General features: G+C 40.4%; 1 protein-coding gene across 1 annotated transcript in view; it reads left to right on the top strand.

Moving 5' to 3' along the window:
- The window catches only part of usp46 (ubiquitin specific peptidase 46), a 39152-nt gene extending 12512 nt beyond the window's left edge, over positions 1–26640 (top strand). Inside the window, exons 2-9 of the mRNA XM_042341868.1 lie at positions 12162–12242; positions 13260–13473; positions 17653–17882; positions 18949–19025; positions 20102–20185; positions 21448–21645; positions 24910–24988; positions 25755–26640. Coding sequence (XP_042197802.1) covers positions 12162–12242; positions 13260–13473; positions 17653–17882; positions 18949–19025; positions 20102–20185; positions 21448–21645; positions 24910–24988; positions 25755–25856 — 1065 coding nt within the window. The 3' untranslated portion in view covers positions 25857–26640. The remainder of the gene's footprint in view (positions 1–12161; positions 12243–13259; positions 13474–17652; positions 17883–18948; positions 19026–20101; positions 20186–21447; positions 21646–24909; positions 24989–25754) is intronic.
- Positions 26641–27256: the final 616 nt, after the last annotated feature.

Genomic DNA, 27256 nt, shown 5'->3' with positions numbered 1-27256 from the left:
TTGGAGTAAAACTCTGTTTTGGCCTTGTGAAAGGGAGAGGCAGTAGGTGCAGAGGTGCTCGAGCCACAGGTGGTGATAAATCGTGAGGCCAGATTTCTGCCATCCGCGCTCGAGTGTCCGGGTTCGTGTTTTGAGTGAGCAGAGATAACTGTTGTACAAGTGGGACTGTGTGGGTTTGGAAACAACCCTGGGGAGCCAGGGAATTGAAGGTTGTGGAGAGATGGTTATTCAGCAGCTTGATGGCTGCAGGTGGAGGGCCAGAGGGAGAGGAGGTCTGAGGAAGAGAGGGCATTTGTGAGGGACTCAGGGGGAAGCTTTTTCCAGGTGCGGAAATAATGTTGGTTTAGAAGAGGGGAGGGGGATGTGGGAGGAGATGAGGAAATGGTCCAAGATGGCCTTGTCTGTGATACACAGGTTAGAAATGTCAAGGCCATGTTTGACGATGAGGTTGAGGGTGTGGCCACAGTTTTGGGTCAGTGAGTTGATGTGGAGGGTGAGGTTTAGAGAGGAGAGGAGGGTGGTGAAATCTGAGGAGATGGTGCAATAGGAGTTTAGGTGGAGGTTGAAGTCACCCATTATGAGCAGGTGTTCAGTGCAGAGGGACAGGGATGAGAGGAGAGCGGAGATATCAGTGAGGAAGAAGCCAGGAGGTTTGGGGGTAAACTAGAAGGATTTTGAGGGAGAAAGAGGAGGGATGGAAGAGGGTAAGGTACTCAAAGGAGGACCTCCATCTACCCATACAATCAGGTGAGAGCTTGGTTTAATGTCTCATCCTTTGTCACTTTCCCTAATGCTGTGTCAGTCGAGAACATGACTTCAAAGTCCCCAATACAAGCCTTGAACTCATTATTTTCTGAAACAGAAGTGAGAATGCTACCACCTGAGCTAGGCTGACAAACAATAGTTTCAACCTATTATGCAACAACAAACCATCTAACTCGAAATGTTCTCATTTTACAGCAATTTGGATTTGTGCTACAGTCTCATAGGCTTCTTATAAGGAATTGAACTACTGGGGCTAACCCTTACAATTAGCAGAAAGACTCAGACTCTGCTTGCGTGGGTCCCTCACAATACTGAAATTGTACTTTTTTACCCTAACAATCTTGTTGGTTTTATTTCCTGGTCTTAGAGAAGTGGAACCAGCGGTGGAGTACTGTATCTCTGTATCTGGTTTTGCTCTGATGCCTTTTCTCGTTCATGTTGAGGTCTCATAGCCAACTTCATGCAGTACTTCGGAGAGAGAACTTTTTGTGTTATATCTAGCCATCGTGTATTATTGAGGTTTTTGTTTTGATACAGGAAGATGTTTAAGCTGCTGTGACTGTTGCACAGTTTTTTCGCATTATTTCCTGGTAGAATTTACATCTTTCCTCTCAGGCAGACCATAATACCCGTGTCATCGGTATTACAACAGGAACTTTCCCTGAATCCAGAATCACACAAGGCACAGAAATATTCCACTCTTGGACAATACATCCTTTCACCTTTATGAAAATTTCTGGTGGTTAGTACAAGCGAGAGGACCTGGGTTCAATTCCCGGACGGGGCGAAACCTTAGGCAAGTTTCCTTCACCCGGTCGTTAGTCAATTGGCGGATCACTTTCCGGGAGTGATAAACCTGTCAAAAAAAAATTTGTTATACGCCTGTTTGTGAGTCACTGCTATGAGCAATTGACTGCACGTTTCGCCCACAAATACAAGGTCAATCCACTTCACAATATAATCTGTGAAGCGCTTTAAGATGTCCCAACAACGTAATAAGGAGCTATATAAAATGCAAAGATTATTCTTATTATTAAATTCAGATTAAACAAGTGGTGCAGAAATGTCTTCTCCTGATCCAATTTACTCAGATGTTTGAAGTGCTGTGGCTTATTATTTTTGCGCACCAGTTTACTGGAGTCTCACTGGGTGCTGTTTGTGTGTCTTTGAAACAGATGAGTGAATCCTGACTGACGCAGTTCAATTGATTTGCGCTGTTGCATCTTACTGCTCTTATCCACTAGGATGGGTGGACAGGCTGACGGATTTGAAAAGAGCAAAAATACAGTGTTCGTGAATTACTAACCACAGCTGAACCAGAAATATTCCTGGGGTTTAACACCATATCTCTGCGAAAGATAATTCAACTCACAATTTGTCTCAATAGCTCCTTCAAGACAGTATCCCTGATTGTGCCATAGTATTAATCCTTGCATTTGATATAGTACCTTTCAATTCAAGAGGATGTCTCAAAACACCTCAAGATTTACTGTAAAGTGTAGTGATTCTATTTTGTATGTGAAAAGTGCACCCAATTTGCATACAGCAGTGCTCCACAAATTTGTTTTGGGGTGGGTGGTCAGCCAGGTGTTTGACACATGCGAAAACCCATTACGGTGCTTAGAGTATCCAAACCAAGCTGAAAATTCCATGCATCCCACCTCCGAATCCCACCTCCAGTACAACTCCAGGTCCGCCGATGTTCTATCACCTTGTCTGGCAGATATCAGGGCCTGGATGTGTGTAAACTTCCTCCGGCTCAATATGGAGAAGATATAAGACATACTCCTTGGTTTCCGTCAACATCTTCACTCCTGCGGATCTAAACTCTTCAACTTCCCTGGGCTCTCCCTCAGACTCACCGAACCAGTGCGCAATCTTAACATCTGGTTCGAGCCCCAGCTGTCCTCCCTCTCCCACATCCTGTCCTTGATGAGGACCACCTTCTTCCACCTCCGCCACAGCCTCCGACTGTACCTTACCCCAAATGCAGCCGAATCCCTCGTGCATGAATTTGCCTTCCGCCTGGATTACTCCAACACACTCTTCGCCGGTCTCCCCAGCTCCACTATTCAAAAGATCCAGCTCATTCAGAACTCTGCCGCCCACATACTGACCCGGACCAAACTCCGTACCCACATCTCACCAGTTCTGACCAGGCTCCACTTGCTCCCCATCACTGAATGTTCACACTCTGGCACCTCCCTACCTCTCCGACATCCTCACTCCCCAATCCATCACCCGGCACCTCTGCTTGACTAGCACCGGTCTCCTGCTCATCCCTTGCACCCTTCGCCCCACTATTGGTGATCTCGCTTTCAGCCACGACTCCCCGAAACTCTGGAACACTCTCCCTCAATCCTTCCATCTTGACCCCTTTCCCCTTTTTCAAGTCCCACCTGAAAACCTTCCCCTTGGACCGTGTTTACGGTAACCTCATTCCCCCCCATCCCGGTTCGGAATCAGGCTCTGCCACTGTTAAGCACTTAGAGATACTGTGTGAGAGTCCAAGTTATTGTTTCTGTACACATGGAAATCCCAGAGATAGATTGTTGGAATGGAATATGCACTCCTTGGAGGGATGCATCCTGCTTACCATGCAGTAAATAACCAATTTTATCTGGAGTATTGTTGGACAGGACACTGGGAGAAACTTCTCTTTTCGAATATAGTGCCATGTGGTCTTTAATGTCCATCTGAATAGGCAGACAGGGCCCCAGTTTAACGTCTCATTCGAAGGCCAAAACCGCTGACAATGCAGCACATCCTCAGCACTATATCGGAGTGTTAGCTTAGGCTGTGAGCTCGAACTCCAAAATGTTGGGCTTGAATCCACAGCCTTGTGGCTCAAAAGCAAGATTACTACCAACTAAGCCAGGTCACTGTATCATCAATTATTAATTGAACAAAAAATATGAGGAAGCAAACACAAGTAGGTCACTCAAGAATGCTAAAGGTTGGGAAGGAAAGATTCTTTATTTAAAGGAACTATATAATTAAAATCACAATTTGAAGTTATTCGATCTCCAGGCAAGTTCTGGGCAATTTGTACAAAACTTTGAAGTATTGCAGTAGATTTTATTTAAAAGTACTGTAGATGTTATTGCTCTATTATTGGCCTAATATTGTTTTGCCAGCGCTGTTATTCTGGTAGTGGATCTCAATTCCACTCGATTCCCTCCTGCAGCTGGTGTAGTGTCTCAACTTTTATTAAAACTCGGAATTTATCCTGTTGCTTAAACATTTTAATAAGTATTCAGCATAGGTTTTATAATTTTTTTTATAAAGTTACAGAACAAAAGTCCAATATACAACATGTTTATATTTAGCTCTACAGAAATAGGATGTTGCAGTACAATTTCTGATAATCACAGAAAGCTGCGCAAAGAGCCAACTGAGCGCACGTATGAAGTGTTTCCATTTTCAGATAACATTTGTTCAGACAGTAGGGTTTCTATTTTCCTGTCTGGAAATCAAATCTATTGTTTGAGCCTCTTATATTTGTGGTCACTTTGAGTTCCAAATATTAGTGATAGCTATTGTACGTGAAATGTTGTATATTTGTTTTTTTTAAGTGTTAGCTAGCTTTGATTTGTATTGAATTATTTGGGTTTGTCTTGGATTGTATTAGGATAGTTTCAGCAGACATGTTGATTTCACGCAATACATTCTACAGGCACAGTTATGCTTCTACAATACAGAAGGAGGTGATTCAGACCATTGTATCTGTACTCATGCTAGCTCCTTCAGTTCACAAGTTCACAAGCTTTGGTTGATTAAAGCATTTCAGCTCAGCCTTCTAAAATACCCACCCTGTTGTCCTCCCACTACAGCATGAAACTATTTCAGCATCCTGGCCTCAGCCACCCTTCCTGATAGCCTGATCCAGTCATTAATAAACATGCCTGGTGAAACTATCCTAATCCTGTTCCTACAATTTTCCCTCAAATATATCCCTTTTTAAATGCAATTAAAGACTTGGCTTCACCAACGATGTCAAACCCCCATGGTGACAATAGAGAGAAAGTTAGTATTCAGTTAAGATATGAATTTCTTTAAGGTAAGGAATATCGGATAAAGATAGACAATAAGTCCAAAGACTTCAAGGAGTCCTCCAGATATGACAACAACAAAATTGCATTTTTGTATAGCGCCTTTCACGTCGGGAGAACGTCCCAAGGCACTGGACAATCAGTGTTTCGGACCCGAGCTTGGTATCGGGTGATCAAAGGCATGGTCGAAGAGGAGGGTCTTGAGATGGGTCTTGAAGGAGGCAAGGGAGGGAGAGAGGTGGAGGTACTGCGGGATGAAGTTCCAGAGGGTGGAGACAGAGTGGCTGAAGGCCCACCTGACAATGGTGTTCCGGACTGGCTCAGTGAGGTGGAGTGTGCATCCATGGATCCAGTGCCTAAGGTGTGGAGGTGCTGACAGGAGCCAATCAGGAGAGCCTCAATATTGTTTAATATTGTCATCAAACAATAACATATTTAATGAAGAACTTTACTCTTTACTTTTGCTAATTACAAAACAGTGACATGATTTCTCAACAATTGATCTTAGATATATTTTAAATATACTGTTTTTGTGGATTATCCATCACTCTGAGCACAAAGATTACTATTTATTCTCCTTAAGGTGATAATTTGTATTAAGTTGGGCACATTTCGTTTGCTCACACAATATGCAGACAATCCACTTTACAATATATTCTGTGAAGCGCTTTGAGACGTCTCAATGTGATAAGGCACTATATCAAATGCAAGGATTATTATTACATTATCAAAGAAACCTCCTCCAATTAACTATTTGGCATAAGTGAATCTAGACCGTGAGTGCCAGGCAATTTGACCTGACCATGGAGATCATCACATGTAAGGTTAATTCTTTGGTCAACATATGAAGTTTTCCATTAGGGTATATTGGATAGAAATCTTGATTAATAATAAACCTTGCGATTGATATAGCACCTTGCCATGTCTTCGAGATGTCTCAAAGCGTTTCACACAATATACTCTAAAGTAAATTGACGGTATATTTTGTCGGCGAAACGTGGCAGCAAATTGCGCACAGCAGTGTCCCACTAACAGTCGTGGATTGAAGTGACCAATTTATTATTTTTTTTAAGGAATTATTACCCCCAGAAAAACGATCTGCCAATCGACTATCAACCAGGTTCCTACTTACTGCTAGGTAAACAGAGGCGTATGGAGTAAGAAAACTTTTCGCCCTCCTGGTAATCAAACCCAGGCCTCTCGCTTGCGAGGCGAGTGCTCTGACTGAGCTACAGGACTCAATGGGAACCAGTGTGCAACAACTCTCCTGTTCAGATCTGCTAACTAATCACAGAGCAAGGGTCAAACTGAAGATGTTTTGTATGGTTGCAATACCAAAAATCTTGGGTGAAAACAGGATTAGTCTGTGTTATGTTATTTTTACTGTGATGTTCTTCCACAGTTGTTACTATTAATGTTCACTGTCAGAGTTGTATGAGGTTCAGATAATGAGGGTCGTTCAGACCGTTGTACTTTACCCTTCCAGAATACCAACCTTCCAGAATACAGCATCCAGTTTTCTTATACGAGTCCGGAACAATGATTTGCACAACCCTTAATGGTAACCATTTCAGCCGTTGATTATCTTCAGTGTAAATAAATATTGACTGTTCTACCTTAAAGTTGGCCTCACAAAGCTGAACCCTATCTTGTTGCATAGAAACTAGAGTCTGCTGACTCCAGCACAAGTCAGTGGCTAGCACCCATCTTTTGGTTACTTTCCTCCCCCTCGCCACACTAGACCAACTCAGAAGTCCAGCCAGCTATTTGAAGCATTTTGAGATGTCCTCTGTATATAAAAGTGTAAATTGTTTTTCAGATGAAGGATGAAGAAATTTAAAGGGGGAAAAAAAATCCTATATTTTGGGGGAAGAAATTGATCTGAAATGTTTTTGCTATTGTACTTGCAACAACAGTTCACATGAAATAACATCTAATTTATCCAAACCCCTCTGCATTTTAAAGATCTGCATATGGATATTTCTAATCCTTTATTCTTTAATGAATATCATGATTAAACCTCATTTGCACTCGACTACTGCAAGTGCTAAATCTGTGTTAATTCCTCTGGAGTGAAGCAAGAAATTCTCTCCCAGTTGCATATTTTATACACTTCCATGTAGAATTGTTAGACACTGCCATTTCTGCAATCTGTAAAATGCTTTGAAATGTTACTTTTATGTGAAAATCAGTATGTAAATCTATCTGTTGTTGCAGATATCTGAAATTCCACCTAGTTTTAGCCCATAACACAATTTTGTCTTAAAATTTAACTTTTCCAGTTCTTACAAGAACTGTGGTGAACTGATTTCCAAATTAAGGTTGAATTTAAGAAATTTTCACAAATTTACCCAATTTTAAATTTTAAGACAAAATGGTATCAGTAATGACAGTGCAATCGAAAATAAGACAGACTGTTTGAATTTATCATCAGAATTAAGAACATAAGAACATAAGAATTAGGAGCAGGAGTAGACTATTCGGCCCCTCGAGCCTGCCCCGCCATTCGATAAGATCGATAAGATCATGGCTGATCTTTAGACCTAACTCTAATTACCTGCCCTATCCCCATATCCCCTAATCCCTCTATTTTTTAAAAAATCCATCAGTCTCAGCCTTGAAGATGTTCAAGGACTGAGCATCTACAGCCTTCCGGGGTAGTGAATTCCATCAATTCACTACCCTCAATTCACTACCCTCTGAGTGAAGATAATTGAATTGAACATTGAAATTAGATGAGTAATTATGCTTTCGATTTTGAAATGGGAGAAAAAAAAGTGTGTTAGTTAATGGCTAGATCAGAGTGTCATTTTAGATTTGCTTTTATTGCTGCCAGCAAAATTAGTGAGTGACTTTAACTAATTCCTAGCTTGCTAACATTTCTATTAATTGGTTTGATTATACTAGCTCACTTACAGAAATATCTTCAATCTTTTCACTAATCACTCTTGTGTCAATATGTGTCACTCCAGTCAACATTTCAAATGTCAAGTAAAAGAGTATCCCTTTATAAAAACAGACGCTAAGGTGATTTAGATGAAAATTAGGGAAAGTGGAGGGGTGAGACGGAAAGGCTGAGAAATTTTCCATCCTTGTTGTCTCAGTTCAGAAGTTGCTGATTGTCCTGGTTTCAAGTGTATTTATTGTAAAAGACTTCGAGAATGTTCATTTTAGGGTCAGTCTCTAAAATTGTTACAAAAGAGTAAGGAAACCGATTTGCACATTAGGATCAAGCGCTTTGAGACGTCTCAACAACGTGATATGGCGCTATATCAAATGCAAAGATTATTAAGATCCTAATGTTTGCACATTATGTAAAAACGCGAGAGAAAAGGTCTGAATTAAATAAAAGCCGTAAAAAGTTATCATCTTTCTTGTGTATTGTGTCAACACAAGATGCCATAGTAATATGTTTATAATGCAGCTGTGTTTTTTTAAAGATGGTATTTTTTTCTGTTTATCGGAGGGGGAGAGAAGAGAATTGAGATTCTCATTTTTCTCCCTTTGCAGGCCGCTCTCCATAGCCATCTGAGCCACGGTCTTCTCCACATCCGCAGTCAGGAGGTGTGATTGAAGCAGGGTGAGCCAAACCATATTCTTGTAGTCTTTCTCCCTCTTGCAGGCTGTTCTAACATATCCTCCTCTAATTGAGAAGGTGGAAAGAGGTCAGGTTTGAATAGTCAACATGAGAGATGGAAGAATATTATACTATAGCTTTTTAACCTAAATGACTTTGGAGTTCAGACAGTTTCTATGTGAAGATTTCCTCCTGGAAGATGTAGTGAGTAGGATGGAATCAATTTTTTTTTGGACAGAAGGATGTCTGACATACGCAGAAACCCATCACCATGTTTAAGAGTATACAAACCAAGCATCCCACCTACACATGGAAATCCCAGAGATAGATTGTTGTAATTGAAGGTACACTCTCTCCCTGGAGGGACACATCCTGCTTACCTAATTCCGAAAAGTATTAGCTGCAGGTTGGCAAGAGCCAAGGCTTGGGAACCCTAGAGTGTGCATTGAGATTCTGCTTGAGTCTAACCAACTAAAACCACAGAACTTGCCATTGATAATGCTCTCTGGCAAGCTTTCCCGCTGCTTTTCCAGCTAGGACCACCCTACCTGTTAGGGCTTTGGCTTGCAGGGTTAACAGGAGCTGAGTGGGATAACTCTCTGCCCCCAGTGACTGGTCTGCCCTTCCAGGTCCTGCTGATGAGCCAGGCTGGCTGTGCTGCCATCAGTGCCCTGGAATCCATGAATGAAGGAAACGTCAAAGCAAGCATTCTTAGGGAAATTTAATAATAAATACTCGAAGTAAAAGAATGTTGAAGCATAAGGGAGCAGAGTAGCTGGCTCCAATGGAAGAGCAAGAATTTGCACAGATACAATGGTCATGTATCTGCTCCTACTGTAATGTACGTGTTCTACGATTCTATAACTATCTCCGCAAGTGTGGTTAATGATGTACTAAACAGCACATAAGTATCAGCCAAATGGGTGTTAGCTCTCCTTGTCCTTTGTTACTGTAACTGAATGCTGCAAGTGCAGAAAATTAAATTTTTAATGAGCATGAATAAATGTATTTGAATCCAAAGTGAGTGAGTTATTAATTTGGGATTACAATTGTGTTGAACAGATTATTAAGCAAGTTTATTTTAATATTGGTTAATATCTTGGCACCTCAGAATGTGGAGCAAAAGCTTTTTTAAAAATACTTATTAGTGCAGCTTAGAGGCTGAGAATCTAACTAACCGTGCAGTAGAATTTCACCCATTGTCGCATTGTGGTTATTTGGCAAATCCCAATGGCTAATGATTGTTGTTTGAAGTGAAGAAGTAAATGAGACTATTGATATTTCTGTTTGGGTGGAAGCTATCATGTCTGCATGAAGTAAACCGGTCCACATTAGAATTTTATAAAGGAAACGGAAAGAAGTTGGGAACCAGATACAGCAGTTTTCAACTCCAATAGATGAAAGGGTGTTTTGTTTTAATTGAGGTTCACCCTGAATTTGTTTTTTTTCTGATATAAGTGCAAGTTATTCTTTTTCTGATACCATGGTTGCTGAAAGGACACAAACTCTAAGCTTTTGCACGGATTAAAGCAAAGGGAGGAAGTGGATAATGTCCACTCCAGCTTGTGGTTCATTGTGCTGTCACTTTGAGTTGTGTCGTAAGAATAGACCAAGAACAAAATATTTGCTCAAAGTAGCTTTTTCCACTGTTTCAGAAGAAGTTTTAAATAAAAACACACAGAATCTGCAGTAACTTAAACCATCTAGCAAACAATCTTTCATTGATCGTTACTACTTGAATGCTGTTGGAGCCATCTTAATAGGCTGTATCGTTTCTGCATTCATATAGCCCAGTTCTGTATGCAAGGTACAAAGACTTTTGAGACTAATCTCTGAGGAACTAAAATGCACAGTAATATCATGTGAGACTATCCTGCAGAGCAAAATGTTCTGTGAATTATTCTTTGTGCATTGTTTGCCTTCAGTTTACATTAAGCTTTGTTTTGGGGTAAGTAAATATTTTGCAAAGAAGCTCAGTGCTGCAACATTACAGCATTGCTTGTTGAACATTATTGTACACAAGCCTGAGACAAGGTCTCCAAATAAATATATATGATATATATATGTGTGTGTATGTATGTCTGATATCTAGGAAAGTTGAAGAATTACCTATCTTGGATCTATAACTCCTTTAAGTAGAATATGTTCTAATCACAAGTTCTTTTTGAAAATAGTCAAGTTTGCACTCTGTTAGAATATTCACGTTACAATGCATTAATGATTTTGCAGAATTCTATACCTTAGAGACTGTTATGTTTTGGCAGAGGCATCCGCATTCATGTACTGGGAATCCAGGTTTGAGGCACAGCTGAGCAAAGAGGCTAAATGGGCAAGGAATCGGTACTGTTGAGAGTTTGGGAGGATGGTGGGTGAAGCCCTTTGTAGAATGTTGAACTTGAGAACCAATTGCTGGAAGGACATTATTGGAGCCTTTTGGAACAGGATGATACTTTTCTTGTGCTACACCTTGCAACCAATTGTAGCCATACATCTGGGAAATCAATATTACGCCAAAGGTTACACCATTTTTAGTGCAGAGCAGATTGCCTTCTAGGCTGTCAATGTTGAGGACAATATAGAGTAATTTTGGGCTCCTTTTGGTACTTTTCTAAGGCACTGTGAAGAGGATTTGTCAGGGGTTGATGAGGCAATATGTGCAATAATGCCTGGCTAGAGATTTGTAGGAAGATCTTGTTTGAGCCAATGGTTTCCTGTAGTTATCCTGCCTAATTGCATTGTTTAAGATATTCCATACACTCTCCCTTTTGGTACATTGGAACCATTACTCATATAATAATAATAATAATCCTTGCATTTGATATAGTGCTTTTCACGCCTTCTGGACATCTCAAAGGGCTTCACAGAATATACTGTAAAGTGAATTGACTGTATATTTGTAGGTGAAACTCAGCAGCCAGTTGCACACAGCAGTGTCCCACAAACAGTCGTGGATTGAAGTGACCAATTTTATTATTGTTTTTTTTTTCTTGAGGGTTTATTATCAGGCATGTGGTGAAAGGAAACTTGCCCAAGGTTTCGCCCTGCTGGGAATCGAACCTGGATCTCTCGCTTGTGAGGCAAGTGCTCTAACCACTGAGCTACAGACCTCTAAAATATTGGTTGTAGACAAATATAAAGACTTCCTTGTCAAGGTTTTGGATCTGGTAGGTTGAGGTGGGATGGACAGGAACTGATTGACATCGACTGTATTAATCTTGAACGTGCTTGCCCATTCCCAATAAGTGACCCAGTAATTGCATTAAGAATGGAATTTGTTGAACATTTGATTTTTAGCAAAGCAGCCCTGTTTACCACAGGCTCCCTCTCGGTCACATAGCTTCCAGCCAGCGTACGTGTTTCTACTTCATAAAATTTGCATAACAAATATATGAACTGAGTATTTGGGTCATACTTGTGGATTAGTAACACAACTATCTCTAGATTACAACGACATATATCTGAACCAGGGCCAATATATGCAAATGGACATTTTCTGTCACATAGAGTTTCCCTGAGGATCTAATCAATGTAAAGACGTCCTTCATGTTCACGTAATCACAGTTTTGCAAATTTAGCTGCGAAGTGACATTTTGCAAGAGATCAGGATTTAAGTACTTGAGCAAATTTGGGTTATATAATTACCTGTTACACTGTATAGTAGATGCAAAATAGTACCAAATTTTTGCTCATAGTAATGGTGGTTTGTAGTCTTCAAGTTGCCTTAAAACATAAAATCAACTCTCATCGGTATTTGTTTTTTCTTCCAGGGCACCAATGCCTCTGCTCTGGAGAAAGACATTGGTCCGGAGCAGTTCCCAATCAATGAACACTATTTTGGTTTGGTCAATGTAAGTTTATTTAAATATCCTTTAAACACGCTTTTTGAAAGTTGCCAGACATTCCGTGGCTGCCTTCAATGCTTTGAATTGTACATCAATCAGAAATGGGCTTTCAAAAAGAACTTGAATACTATCTTTTCTTCTCTTGAACAAGGAAAAGATTTGGGGTTGAATTCATATAGAAAGTATAAATATTTGACTTCGGGCTATTTAGTTAAAATGCATTCATGTAATTTACAGTAGAATAATTTTTCTTTTTATTAAACATGGTAAGGGACTGCACTGCTCCAGCAGATCAAAATGACTGCTTCTGTTGATTCCACATATATTTTTTACCAATCAAAGGCTGGAATTCCAGTTTTCAACAACTCCTTCCATCGATTTACTGCACTGAGATGCTACTCTGCATAAAGGGCACAAAATAAATACAAGTTGTTTTGTAGATTAGTCAATCCAATTAACTGCTTTTAAGGGGAAAAAGAATGGCAAAGAGACAATTTTTAAAACCTTTTATGCATAGAATGTTTTTTTGTTTTGTTGACGTGGACTAATGCAGTTTAAATCCTGGAATGCCGTCATGCTACAGTACTTGCACATGAGATTTTAGGCTGAATTATTGTCTGATTTTTAAATGGATCGTGGTATAAAATTTTATTTTATAAATTTCCTGGGACGTCTTCCCGACGTGAAAGGCGTTCTATAAATGGAATCTTGTTGTTGTTATAAATCAACTTTATTCTTCTCCAGTTTTAAACATAACCTTTCTTCACTAATGGGTTCTGTACTGCAGCTGAAACATTTCATTGCAGAGCGATATGTATAATCGCTAAAATGCATGTTGTAATTAATATTCACAATCAAACAGCACTCTTGTTGTTAAAAGTACTGTGACTTAATCAAGAGTTTGACACTTGGCATCACTTTTTAAACAAATGTTCCCAATTTATGGTTGCCCCGGATTGTTTTCAAATTACTTTGCTGTGATTGTGTTAACCTAAATGTTACTCGTCTCTTTTCTTTTGCTAGTTTGGGAACACTTGCTATTGTAACTCCGTGCTGCAGGCATTGTACTTCTGCCGCCCATTTCGAGAGAATGTCCTTGCATACAAGGCACAGCAGAAGAAGAAGGAAAACCTGCTGACCTGTCTTGCCGATCTCTTCCACAGCATTGCCACCCAGAAGAAAAAAGTTGGTGTGATTCCTCCAAAGAAATTCATTTCTAGGTTACGCAAAGAGAATGGTGAGTGTTGCAATGTAGTGTGAAATGGAAAGGGAATTGTTAAACATATTTTATATGTTATATAACATATAGGCTACTCCCTGAGACCCTCACAAAGGCCCTCTCATCATCAAACATCCTATCTCTCTGGCCTTCTACCCGTGGAGATCCTGAAGCAGCCGTCCAGCTGCTCCATGATCACCTCTCCTCCACCCTCAACTCTCTCGTCCCCCTAAGATCCAGGACCATCTCCAAACCCACCCGATCCCCCTGGTACAACAACCATCTCCGCCACCAAAAAAACCAAACCCGTCTGCTCGAGCGCAGATGGAGGAAAACTGGCCTGACAGTTCACCGCTAACTGTGGCCCGAGCATCTCCACAGCTACCGCCGTTCTTTGACACGCGCAAAAACAGCTTCTACTCGAACATCATCTTGGAGGCTAAGCACAACCCTAAAATCCTTTTTTCCACCACCCACTACCTCTTCCGTGCCCCCCCCCTCAGGCCTCCTCAATCTTCATATCAAATGCCAAGTGTGAGGAGGTCATGGACTTCTTTTCATCTAAAATACTTGACATCCGCCAGGCAGCCTCATCGACCTGCCTCTTGTCACCCTCTCTGCCCCCCTCACCTTCCTCATCATCTGCTCCTACCACCACCCCCATTCTACATTCCTTCCTCCTCCCCATCTCTTCCTCCTCCCTCTCACCCACCATCACCTCCATGAAACCCACCATCTGCTGCCTCGACTCCCTCTCCACCAACTTACTTGTCACCCAGCTCCCCCTCCTCTGCCCACTACTCGCTGACATCATTAACCAGTCGCTCTCCTCCGGATCAGTCCTGCCCCTCAAAACTGCTGTCATCAACTCCCTCCACAAAAAACCTTCCCTAGATCCCTCAAACCCCAGCCACTACCACCCCATTTCTAACCTGCCCTTCCTCTCAAAAGTTCTAGAACGCATTGTTGCCAATCAACTTCACGCCCACCTCTCCTCCCACTCCCTCTTTGAACCCCTCCTGTCCAGTTTCCACTCTGCCCACAGTACAGAGACTGCGCTTGTGAAAGTCACAAACGATATCCTCTCTATCCGTGACCAGGGCTCCCTCTGCCTCCTTGTCCTCCTGGACCTCTCCATCGCATTCGACACAGTTGACCACGCCATCCTCCTCCACCGCCTTTCCTCCGTCGTCCACCTCAGTGGGACCGTACTCGCCTGGTTCGAGTCCTACCTCACAAACCGCCAGCAGTACATCTGCACAAACGGCTTCTCCTCCCGTTCTCACCCAGTCACCTGCGGGGTACCCCAAGGATCCATCCTTGGCCCCCTCCTCTTTCTGATCTACATGCTCCCTCTTGGGGATGTCATCGCAGATATGGGCTACATTTCTACATGTATGCAGATGACACCCAACTCTATTTTTCCACCTCTCTTTCCAACTCCCAGTCCCCTGATGTTCTGTCAGCCTGCCTGTCAGATCACCGGGGCTGGGTGAGCGCAAATTTCCTTCAGCTGAACATTGACAAGACGGAAGCCATACTCTTTGGCTCTTGTCAACATCTAAAATCTCACAGCTCTCACCTCCTCCACCTACCCAAACTTCCCCTAAACTCGAACCCATACGCAACCTAGGTGTCAGGTTTGACCTCCAATTATCCTTCCTGGCCTACATCCGGTCCCTCACTAGCACCGCTTTCTTCCACCCCCGACGCATCGCCTGTCTCCGCCAATACCTCTCCCCAAAAGCTGCTGAAACTCTGGTCCATGCCTTTGTCACCTCTCGGCTGGAGTATTCTAACGCCCTCCTCGCCGGCCTCCCATCCACTACCATCCATAAAATCCAAATCATTTAAAACTCTGCCATCCGCATTCTCACCCGCACGAAACTCCGCTCCCCGATCACCCCAGTCCTTGCCAGACTGCACTGGCTGCCTATCCCAGAGAGGATCGATTTCAAGATCCTCACCCTTGTATTCAAGTCCCTGCACTCCTCTGCACCCCCTACCTCTCTGACCTCTCTCCTCGAAACAGTACCCGTTGCCTTCGTTCCTCCGGATCTGGCCTCCCCCGAGTCCTCCGCTCCACCCTCGGCGGCTGTGCCTTCAGCCACTATGCCCTGAGACTCTGGAACTGCCTTCCTCACTCCCTTCGTCTCGCTCCATCCCTTCCCATTTTCAGGTCTCTGCTGAAGACCTTTCTTTTCGACCGCGCCTTTGGTCATCTCCCTCCCCCTGGCTGGGTCCTGGGATCCGTTTCTGTAAAGCGCTGTGAGACGCCGTCCGGCGTGGAGGGCGCTATTTAAATCCTTGTTGTTGTTGTATATAATTGCTGCAAAATGTATTCTTTCTTGCTGGTGTGGTCCAAATCTATTCTCTAGGACACTGCTGTGCGCGATTGGCTGTCATGTTTAGCCCACAAGATGTACAGCCAATTCACTTTACTGTATATTCTGTGAAGCGCTGAGACGTCCCTTGAAAAATAAAAATACCACGGGAAAAGTGGTTCAACCTTGGGTAACTAGAGAAGTTAGGGAAAGTATAACATTTAAAGAAGAGGCCTATAATACTGTCAAAAAGAGCAGTAAACCTGAGGATTGGGAGGACTTTAGAGAACAGCAGAGGAAAACCGAGAAACTGATTAAGAGGGAGTAAATGGAATATGAGGGTAAACTAGCTAGGAACATAAAGTCAGATTGTAAGAGTTTTTACAAGTACAGAAAGAGGAAGAGACTATCAAAAATGAATGTGGGTCCGTTGCAGGCAGAGACAGGAGAAATTATAATGGGGAATAAAAAAATGGCAGAGTCATTAAACAAATATTTTCACGTTAGAGGACATTGAAAACTTATCAAAAATAGAGGGGAACCTGGAGGCTAATGTTAGTGAGGAACTTAGAAAAAAAAATGAACATCAGTAAAGCAATAGTACTAGAGAAATTGATAGGATTAAAAACCGATAAATCCCCTGGACCTGATGGTCTTTAGGGTTTTAAAAGTGGTGGCTACAGAGATAGTGGATGCTTTGTTTTTGATCTTCCAAAATTCCCAGGATTCTGGAATGGTTCCCAGTGTTGGAAGGTTGCAAACGTAACGCTGATATTTAAGAAGGGTGTGAGACAAAAAATGGGGATCTATAGACCAGTTAGTCTGGCATCAGTGGTAGGGAAAATTCTGGAGTCCTTAATTAGGGACATTGTCGTGGGGTACTTAGAAAATCCTAACATGATTAGGCAGAGTCAACATGGCTTTACGAAAGGGAAACCATGTTTAACAAATCTTATGGAATTTTTTGAGGATGTAACTGGCAGGTTAGATAGGGGGGAACCAGTAGGTGTGGTGTATTTAGATTTCCAGAAGACATTTGACAAGGTGCCACACAAAAGGCTGTTGCATGAGATTAGAGCCAATGGAATTAAAGGTAATATATTAGCAGAGATTGGAGAGTGGCTAACAGGAAGAAAACAGAGAGTAGGAAGGCTAATACCATGTAGGCGTTCGTTGCAAAAGGGTTAGAGTACAAGTGTAGGGAAGTCTTGCTGCAGTTGTATAAGGCCTTGGTGAGACCGCACTTAGATTATTGTGTGCAGTTTTGGTTTCCTTATTTAAGAAAGGATATACTCGCCTTAGAGGGGGTGCAGTGTAGATTGACTAGGGTGATTCCTGGGATGAGGCGGTTGACCTATGATAGGTTGAGTAAACTAGGCCTATATTCTCTAGAATATAGAAGAATTTGAGGTGATCTTATAGAAACCTATAAGATTCTTAAGGGACTTGACAGGGTAGATTCTCCCGGTTGGAGAATCTAAAACTAGATAGTCTCAAGATTAAGGGTCAGCCTTTTCGAACTGAGTTGAGGAAACATTTCTTCACTCAGAGGGCAGTAAATTTGTGGAATTCTCTACCCCAGAAGGCTGTGGATGCTCAGTCCTTGAACATATTCAAGGCTGAGGTTGATGGATTTCTAAAGGATAGAGGAATTAAGGGATATGGGGATAGGGCGGGTAAATGGAATTAGGTTAGAAGATCAGCCACGATCTTATTAAATGGCGGGGCAGGCTCGAGGGGCCGAATGGCCTAGTCCTGTTCCTATATTTTATGGTCTTATGGAAGATGTGATAGGCGCTATATCAAATGCAAGGATTTTGATATGTAATTAAGAATAAGACTTGGTCTTCATTTTTTCTCTTCCCAACTGTAGATTTGTTTGACAACTACATGCAACAAGATGCTCATGAGTTTCTGAACTACCTGTTGAACACCATCGCTGACATCTTGCAGGAAGAGAAGAAGCAAGAGAAACAGAACGGAAAACTAAAAAACGGAAATGCCAATGAAGTGGAAGAAAACAACAAGCCCGATCCCACCTGGGTGCACGAGATCTTTCAAGGAACACTCACCAATGAGACACGATGTTTGAACTGCGAAACGGTAAAACAAACATTGGTTATCTTTTTTGTTTGTATGTACTCCTTTGAGCACTTTTCCTCGCGTTTCTTCAGCCATGGTGTTTTTCTACCCCCTAACCCCTGACCTGTTTGTCTGTTGAGTAAACTGGTGATAACTCAGGCTTTTAACAATACTGTATTATGTAACCAGCTGATGGGGCAGGGATGAAAAGAAAAAGGGGAGGGTGGGATATGGAAAAAACATTTTGACATCTGGTTGGTCTCTTCCCCTGGTATTGCTTTGTTGTGTTTTAGCCAAGATCAAAGGTAGTGTTATAATTATAGTTCATCTGAAATTGTGAATTCACTGACATTATTACAGATGCCCCAAGTTTCTTAATTTCCATAGCATCCCCTATGAGTTTAGCTGAACTACCTTTAAAATATTGAACTATTTTGGACAGCGATAACTACACTTTTTTTAAAAAAAGTACAATTTATTTAAAGTACTAACATCATATTAGCACATTTGATTATGTGTACTGAAATTTGGTTAGTACAGATTGTCAATGATCACCACACTTAGCAGCATGAAGATTTTTATGTCCATGATTTATTAAACAAATTGCCTATATTTAACAGGCAGGATTTATTTTGGCCAAGAATTGTTTTTTGTCACAGTTTATTTTCTCTGCTTTGTTTAAAGGTCAATACCACATTGATGTTATTAATCGCATAAAGATTTGCATTTGATTCTTGCACAAGAATTAGGTTGGAGCAAGATTATAATATTTTCTGTTAAAGAAATAATTGAACATTTAAAGCAATATTCAATCTTCTATTGTTATGGTTACTGCATATCTGATCATTCAGTGATAAATGACCATTTAACTATTCAGACCTCTTATTTGAATTGGTGGAATCCCTCTATAAATGTTGGTTCTTTTTGACAAATTTCCAAAATCAGTCTAGTCAAAGTTTTATCCTGTCATCTCATGATATACAGTTTGACATGTTATACAGTTTGATGCTTACAGGAAGATGACTAATTGGATCTGTATCATTGGGTGTTTGTTGACCTGTTTCCAATGGTTCATGGTGGTCTGCAGGTTAGCAGCAAAGATGAAGATTTTCTGGATCTTTCAGTCGATGTGGAGCAGAACACGTCAATTACACACTGCCTCAGGTAATCCAAACCTCGCTAAATTATTTTTGCCCTGGATACAACAGGTCACTTAATGTGTGTCAGCCTGGCTGATTTGGTAGCACTTTCGCCTCTGAGTCATAAGGTCATTGGTTCAAGCCTAATACTGGGGCTTGGAACTTATTTAATCTATCTTGACTCTCTAATGTAGTGCTAGGGGAGTGCTGCATTGTTAGAGGTGCCACCCTTCAGATGAGATATTAAACTGAGGCCCCATCTGCCTCTACAGGTGGACATTAAAGATCCCAACTGTCCTAAAAGTGAAGGGAGTTTCTCCCGGTGTCATGGCAGTCAATCCCCCAAATAAAATTGGTCATTTGACACATGGTGGTTGTGGGACCTTGGTGTAGACAAATTTGCTGCCGCATTCACTTGCAAAATTTATAGTCACTCCACTTTACAATGTATCCCGTGAAGCACTTCGAGACGTGCTCCCAACTTGAAAGTCGCAAGGATTATTTATTATTATGATACCTATGACATCTGGGTAGATGGGCAACCTGCTTTATTTTGTCTCTAGCAATGCTGCAAACCCTTAATTTTTATTCCTTCACCTGCATGAAAAACTGTTTGGCTTCCCCTTGGCAGCTCCCTATAGCAATATGATCAAGGTCAGGGGTATACCAGTGTGTACAAATATTATCCATATCCATATGTACATTAATGCTTCAATGTACTTCCCACCACACTGTCCTACATTTAGTAGTAACCTATCTTTATTGTTTACAACTTTTGAAATCCTCAAAAGGTCCTTTTTCAAAGTGATAAAAGCATTTTCATAAATATCCAAATCAGGTTTCAGAGAATGTTTTGAACCCAGCAACTGGATGTACATAACACATTCACACGCTTTGCATAGCTGGTGTCCATCTGCTTATTGTTAATGTTCCACATTAAAGAGGCTGGTCTCCCCAACCCCGAGTTGTATATAATTTCACACACCTTTGCTTACAGCAAAATCACAAATTTACTCAGAATCGTAAGCTATGTAGTTCTACAAATAGTAGAAAAATGTTGTGTTGCATTTAAATGATGACTTTTGCGATTTTATTTTACAGAGACTTCAGCAACACTGAAACACTGTGCAGTGAACACAAATATTATTGTGAAACTTGTTGCAGTAAACAGGAAGCCCAGAAAAGGTGAGTGGGTTCAAAATGCACTTATTATTTTTCAGTGTTGTATGGCATGATAATGCATAAATTCCTGCTGCGTATTCTCATTTTCTCATCAAATCATCACAGCTATTTTGTTTCACATTTCAATTTTCATTAATTAGTTTGAAGCAATAAGATCTTTTATAATCCTTGAATAATCCTTGCATTTGATATAGCGCTTTTCACGTCGGGAGGATGTCCCAAAGCGCTTCACAGAATACACTGTAAAGTGAATTGACTGAATATTTGTGGGCGAATGCGGCAGCCAATTGCGCACAGCAATGTCCCACAAACAGTCGTAGATTGAAAATGACCAATTTATTATTGTTTTTGGAGGGATTATTATTAGTCGTGTGGAGTAAGGAAACTTGCCCAAGGTTTCGCCCTCTGCCTGGAATTGAACTCAGGTCTCTCACTTGCAAAGCGAGTGCTCTAACCACTGAGCTACATAAACTCCATAAACATGCATTTACACATTATACAGAATTGCATTATGCATTATGCAGAATAGTTCGTACGTCTCACTAGATTACCCCCACAGTCTGGTTTTATGTGATGCTTAGCATTTACTATTTTATATTAATTTAAATGGCCATTCAGATACTAAAATATTCTTTAGAGGTATAGTCTTTAATACAGTAGAATCCCATTATGAGGTGGTACAGGTAGATCATAAATTACTGCCTCCATAAAGTCTGCTTATTAAAGGGGGTTCATAGCCAGTCAGTGCTACTGCATTTACTTCACGTGCACGCCGAAAGTTGGGCTGCTTTCTACACAAAGGAAATGGCTAGCTTCCAGATCATTAGCGCCACCAGTGTCATTTCAAACAGAGTTCAAGTGGTGACGTAAGCCATACCATTATGACTTAGAAAATGGCCATTTTTAGTGCGTGAGAAGCCGGCATATGTTTTGAAGCGAGCAACTTGATATAAAACAAGCTGACTGGCTTTTTTGTGCAGATTTATTTTGGTAACTCACTATAAGTGAATCCATGTTATAACTGGCATCTCCTGTATTTAGCGCTTGCATAATTTGCAAGTTCATAAACATGACTCTCCTAGATGAGATTGAAATGCCCTTTTCTTTTTTTGCCCAATCTATTCTCTGATAGCTGGTCACTTTTGATTGGTTAGGCATCGTATCATTTGGTGACTAAAAATGTAACTGTTGTAAAGTACGCCTGGATAAAGTGTGGGGATGTACATTGCTATGAACATTTTGATGCCTCTTTGCTTTGTTGGCAGAATGTGTGTGAAGAAGCTGCCCATGATCCTTGCATTGCACTTGAAGAGGTTTAAGTACATGGAACAGTTACATCGATACACAAAACTCTCTTATCGAGTGGTATTTCCACTGGAGTTAAGGCTGTTCAATACATCTGGAGATGCTATTAATTTGGACCGGATGTATGATCTGGTGGCTGTTGTTGTTCACTGTGGCAGGTTTGTTTTGGAAACTTTTTTTTATTAACAATTTGAATCACCTGTGTTCATTTGGTGGGGCTGCTACAACTTAAAAGTGCAAATGAATGACTGATCAGTGAACTGTGCAGAATCGGTAATGATGGTGTGCAAATTCAAGCCAGTGCCATTACTGGGATCAAATATTAGTCAGGCTCAAACTTAAAAATACATGTGCTTTGCAGTCTCTAAAATTTAACATTATAAACGTCTGGCAATGTAATTTTTAGAAATTAAATGCACCTTTTATTCTTTGAAGATATTTGCTTTCTATTCAATGCATGGGAACATTACATTTTCTTTTCAAACTTGCTGAATTTAACATATTGATTCTGTTAATCTGCCTTATGTTTTCAGTCTTGCAATGCCTTTCAACAGCTCCTCCTATTTATTAAGAAAACTTAAGTTGCTTATTTCTCTTACTCTCCATTATTCACTCTTGAAAATGAAGACCTAACCTGTATGTGGGCTAGTGGGGAAAGCAGGAGGGGTTAGAAAGTAGGAGCATTCTGATTCTGAGAACAACAGCAACATTTTTGTTATCTTTTTCTCCCCTTTTCATTTAAGACTACCTAGATAATTAAAATGTCTTTTTCTGTTTTTTTATTTGTCATTGGATAAGTTGTATAAACGTGGCTTATAGAGTCAATGCATTGGTAAATATTTCCATAGTTAGAATTTGATGGTCAATATTCAAAGGAACAACATTCTCTATCTGGAAGCTGACCTAAGGCATTGTACTGGTGTAGACCATTGGCCCATACCCCCACCAAGATATTCTTTTTCCCTGCTAATTGTGCCACTAGAGTATTGGATTTGTTGCTGTGTATAACTCCTAATCTCACATGTACTCCACACGTGTCTCTCCATAGGGATGGAGTATGCCTGCAACAGTTTGCCATCGCATCTGTTCAGTAAGAAAAAGGAATCTCCATCTGCCTTGCTATCCACTTCGGCATGACAGACAGATGCCTCATTTTCAAAAAAAAACTTTTGAATGGTTTTCCTGATTCAATAGGATGTAGGATTTTGATTGAGTTTTGGCCTTTTGGGGGGATTTTTCCAGCAAGGGTCTGCTGATCTGTTGTTGGTGAACCCTCTAATCTGATTACTTGCAAACCGAAAATTGCAATTAATTCAATTAATTTATTTTATAAATATCAGACTTTAGACTCCATTGATAGTCTCTGCCCACCCACAATAAATCCTAGCCATTTGCTTGAAATTACTTGGTTGGTAATGTGTCAAAAGTGCTACAAGGGAAAAAATCGCGGTATTCGATTTTATTCATTTTGTTAACACTTTTTCTTAATTAAGGGCTAGCTTATTGACAAGCCCAAAGCTGAGGTCCCGAACCTGCCTTTAAATATCAATGAGTTTAGGAATTATCCTCCTCCCCTCCGACTTTGGGACAAAAGTTTGTTCTGAGTCTGTTTCCAAAAACAATTGTTGACATCTTGCATTCCTGCTCTGAGATACTACCCGCATGATAGGCATTATATAAATGCAAGTTTTATTGTAACAGGCCCCAATTATTTTTCTTCACCCAGAACCACCGTTTGTTCAATTAAACCAGCATATTATTTGTATTTGTACTGAAATGCTACTATCTGCATTCAGAAACAATTAAATGGGATCGCCAAAATGACCCAACCATTGTGCTGAAGTTTGACTGGGTGGATGAGCGGGGTTGTTCACCCCAGCACTTTGCTATACTGGGTGAATCTAAAGTTCTCCCATTTTTTTCTGATTACAAAGAACTAGAGTTTGAATCGAAATTTTCAGCCAGTAAATTAATTGTACCCCTACACTCCTTGCCTTCCAACCCCCCCCCCCCCTCCCCAATCCCACCCCCCCTGCTCGGGTCCAAATCCCCTGACTGTCCAGCGCCTTGGGACGTGCTTCCGACGTGAAAGGTGCTTTACAAATGTAATTTGTTGTTATTAATTGAGGAACAATGTTAATTAAGGAACAAAATGTGTTTAGGACTTAATTTTCCCCTCCTCTTTCCCCACCCCCCCATAATTATTAAAATTGACTCAAAATATTGTTGCTGTGTTCACTGGAATAGAAATGGTTCAGAAGGGATCTAATAGAGATCTTCAAATTCTCAATGGTTTGGAAGGATACATGTAAAAGATTATCTCACTAGTTTGGTAAGTTAGGGACAAGTTGAAGGCTGTCACTGGAATAGTTAAGGGGGAAGTTGGAAGAAACATTTTGTACAGAGGTTTATTGGAACTTGGAACAGGTTTATTTGGCACAAGTAGCTTTTGAGGCTGAAACCATTTAAAAGGGAATTGGAACAAGATAAGAGTATCGGAGAATCGGGGAACTGCGGCACAAATAATTAGCTCCAGTGAAGGAGCGGAATCAGTATAGACTTGATGTGATTAGACTCAGTCTCCCGTCCGACCATTTCTGTGGCTACTTGCCATAATTATGTATTGATTCAGGAGGATATTTCATTGGCAAATGATTCGTACACGTTTGTTGTTCATAAGAGATTAATGGTGTTTAAGATTTGCACAAATGGTAGAAACCATAATAAAAGTATAAACAAGAAAACCTGAAGGAAACAACATGGAGGCAAACAAATTTAAGTAGATTGATAATTTTTCAGAGCTTGAAATCAGATGAATTACTGTTGATATCCATTAGGACTTGGATATATAGATTTAAATGTGTGCTTTGTCAGTTTCAGGATTTTTATTTTTGTGTTGGTTTGATATTAATATAGTGCATCAATGGCTTGTCTGGTTTCATGAAAGTTATTTTATCCATTTGGTCATGACCAAGTTCCTTTTATTTCCTTAAAGCAAAATGAGAAGCAGTCCTGCAATCCAATCCAAGGAGCTGAGCAGTCTTTGTGACCATTTTACTATAATGCAATATGAGTCCGTGCTTACATTTCATGTTATAGTATACATTCTGCTCACAGATTTAGGAATTCATTTGATATTGATAACCATAAAAAGAGGAGATGAGATCAGAAAAAAGGTCTGTACACAGCAGGGGGGTTTGGTTGGAATGTGGAATTCCCTGCCACAAACTATTGTTGAAGCAGAGGCCATTCATTATTTTACAATGCGATTAGCTAGATGCTTGAAAAAGAAGATATTGAAGATTGGTAGCGTGATTAGATTACGCATCTCATGTGGAGGTAAACATGAGTACAGATGCTTGTTTCTGTGCTGTAGTATTCTACAATGGTTTTCTAATTTCCATTTTCTTTTCCTCTTTCAGTGGCCCCAACCGCGGACACTACATAACTATTGTGAAAAGTCATGGCTTCTGGCTTTTGTTTGATGATGATATTGTTGAGGTTAGTCCTGAATTTATCATTCCCATACAGTCAAATCTTACTCAAATCATGAGTCGAAGTAGGCATCAGAATAGAATTATTTTTAAATTTCTTGATGATCAGGTAGGGAAGCAGCCCACTCTTTGTTCTATGCCAGTTGCACTCCCCAAATCATCATTAGGAAAAGCCAGTTGTGACTAATATTGTTATGACATTTCCATCCTCCTCCCGTCCTCGCCTCCCCTGAGACCTGGAGTCTCTCTGACTCCCTCCCTCAACTGTGTAAGGTCTGTCTCAAGACATACCTCTTTCACCAATGCTTTGTGTTATCTTTCCTCTCCCCACCCTCCTCAACTCCCAGCCCAGCTCAGGTGCCCAGCCAGCCATGTCAGGTGCTTTTGGATGTCCTTCCTACATGAAAGGTGCTGTAAGAAAGTACATTCATACTGTATTTCTGTACAAAACATGGTTTGGCCGCTGTAAATAAAGATATATGACATTTAAATGCAAATAGGAACATATTAACACTCTCGTGAATGTGGAAAAGATCTATGTTTCACAGGATGCAAAACTTCTTGAATTAAATTTGGTTGAGAATTTGTCTTTAAGGAGGATTTTAATGTTTGGAAGAAGTGTTTGAAAGTGCCCACTTGTAGAAGACCTGGTGTGACATTAATTCTATCTGTATGTTTGATTTGGTCTGTTTTATTTTAATTTCTTTCTACCTAGTTATGTACTTGCATGATTACTATTTTCAAAAATTAAATGGTTTCTTTTTCTTTTACAGAAAATTGATGCTCAGGCTATTGAAGAATTCTATGGGCTGACTTCGGACATTTCAAAAAACTCAGAGTCTGGATATATTTTATTCTATCAATCAAGAGAGTAAATAATGAAGTATTGGCCTGAATAATCAGGTAGATGAATAGTTAACTAGTGAAAGAGCTGAGGACATTGCCAACTGGCAATTAGTAGGGCAACCATTGTCCTTTCAGAACTCTTTCACAGGGTGTCAGAACAGGATTTATGACCATGCTTTGGTCTTCTATAGGCTGTGGACAAATGTGTGATCTTCCGACACTGAGTTCTGTAGGCCTCTGAAGTTTTGACTGGGAGCATTCAGTTAAAATACTAACAGAAGTAATGCAAGTACGCATGCAAGACTGAATAAGTCCTTTCTTAATATGTGCCCGATTAAATATGGCAGTATCATTGTTCACCTGAGGTGTTCTTTCCTATCCTGATCCCAACCTCTTGTGTGCTTCACTATTATTAGACCTGGGGTTTGGAGGAGGTGGGCAGGAGAGAAGATAAATCGCCTCCACACCATATAGAAGTGGAAGTTTGTCTGATAGAAACTGACTGCTAAATCACTGGGTTGCAGAACTGAATTGAATGAGTTCTGGTTGTCAGCATTTTCATCTCCCAATGAAAATGTACATGCAAGGATTGTTGCATACTGCTTCACACTGTGACAGAAACCTGCCCATTTATTTATTCATCATGTTAAATAATGTTCCTTTTTGGGGGACTAATATACAGCAGGAATATCTCTCAGAAGATGGCAATGTGATTGGTTTATTAACCTATTTTTTTGTTCAGTCGCTAAATAATCGTCAGATATTTTTTATGTCACTTCTGTGCATAATGAGATCCAAGATCAACAAATGGGAACAAATCATGGAATTTGTATTTCATTCTAGTATACAATTAATTATTTTGTTTAGAGCTAAATTTGAATCACATGAATAGTCACTTTTAAATGGTATATCACATTTGGTTGTGATTGAATGGTTAAAGTTTACCTTCTACAATGACTTTCAATTGTAGCTGGATAGAACTAAAGTACCATGTTGACTGTTGCTATTGGTTGTGTTCTGTAGCTTCTGGGATATTATCTAGTCTCTCTTTATTCACATATCATTAGGAAAATACAGTAATATTTAGAAGAAAAAATAGTGAGGTGTCAGCAGTAAAGATGCATGTGATAGCAGAGCAAAAGTAACTTTAAGAGGTTCAGAAAAAAATCACCTGAGACAGAAATACTCAAAACAGAAAATCATAAGTCAAATTCTTTAAACGTTAAGTTGCAAATATCGTTGCATTATTGGTACTATTGTTCATATAAATGCTATATGGGCATTCAAATCGATTCGGATGCGATAAATTAACTTGAATTAAATTTTGCCAATCAATACCTGTTTTGTCTGTGAATTTCAGACTAATTTCACTTTTTCATTTTAAACCTGTATAAAATATTTACAGTACATTTTGATTACTTTGTCTCTA

The sequence above is a fragment of the Callorhinchus milii genome, unplaced genomic scaffold, assembly GCF_018977255.1.
Source record: "Callorhinchus milii isolate IMCB2004 unplaced genomic scaffold, IMCB_Cmil_1.0 Scaffold1, whole genome shotgun sequence".
Lineage (NCBI taxonomy): Eukaryota > Metazoa > Chordata > Chondrichthyes > Chimaeriformes > Callorhinchidae > Callorhinchus > Callorhinchus milii.
Note: the sequence above shows the minus strand (reverse complement) of the source record. Positions and strands in the feature narration are given on the sequence as shown.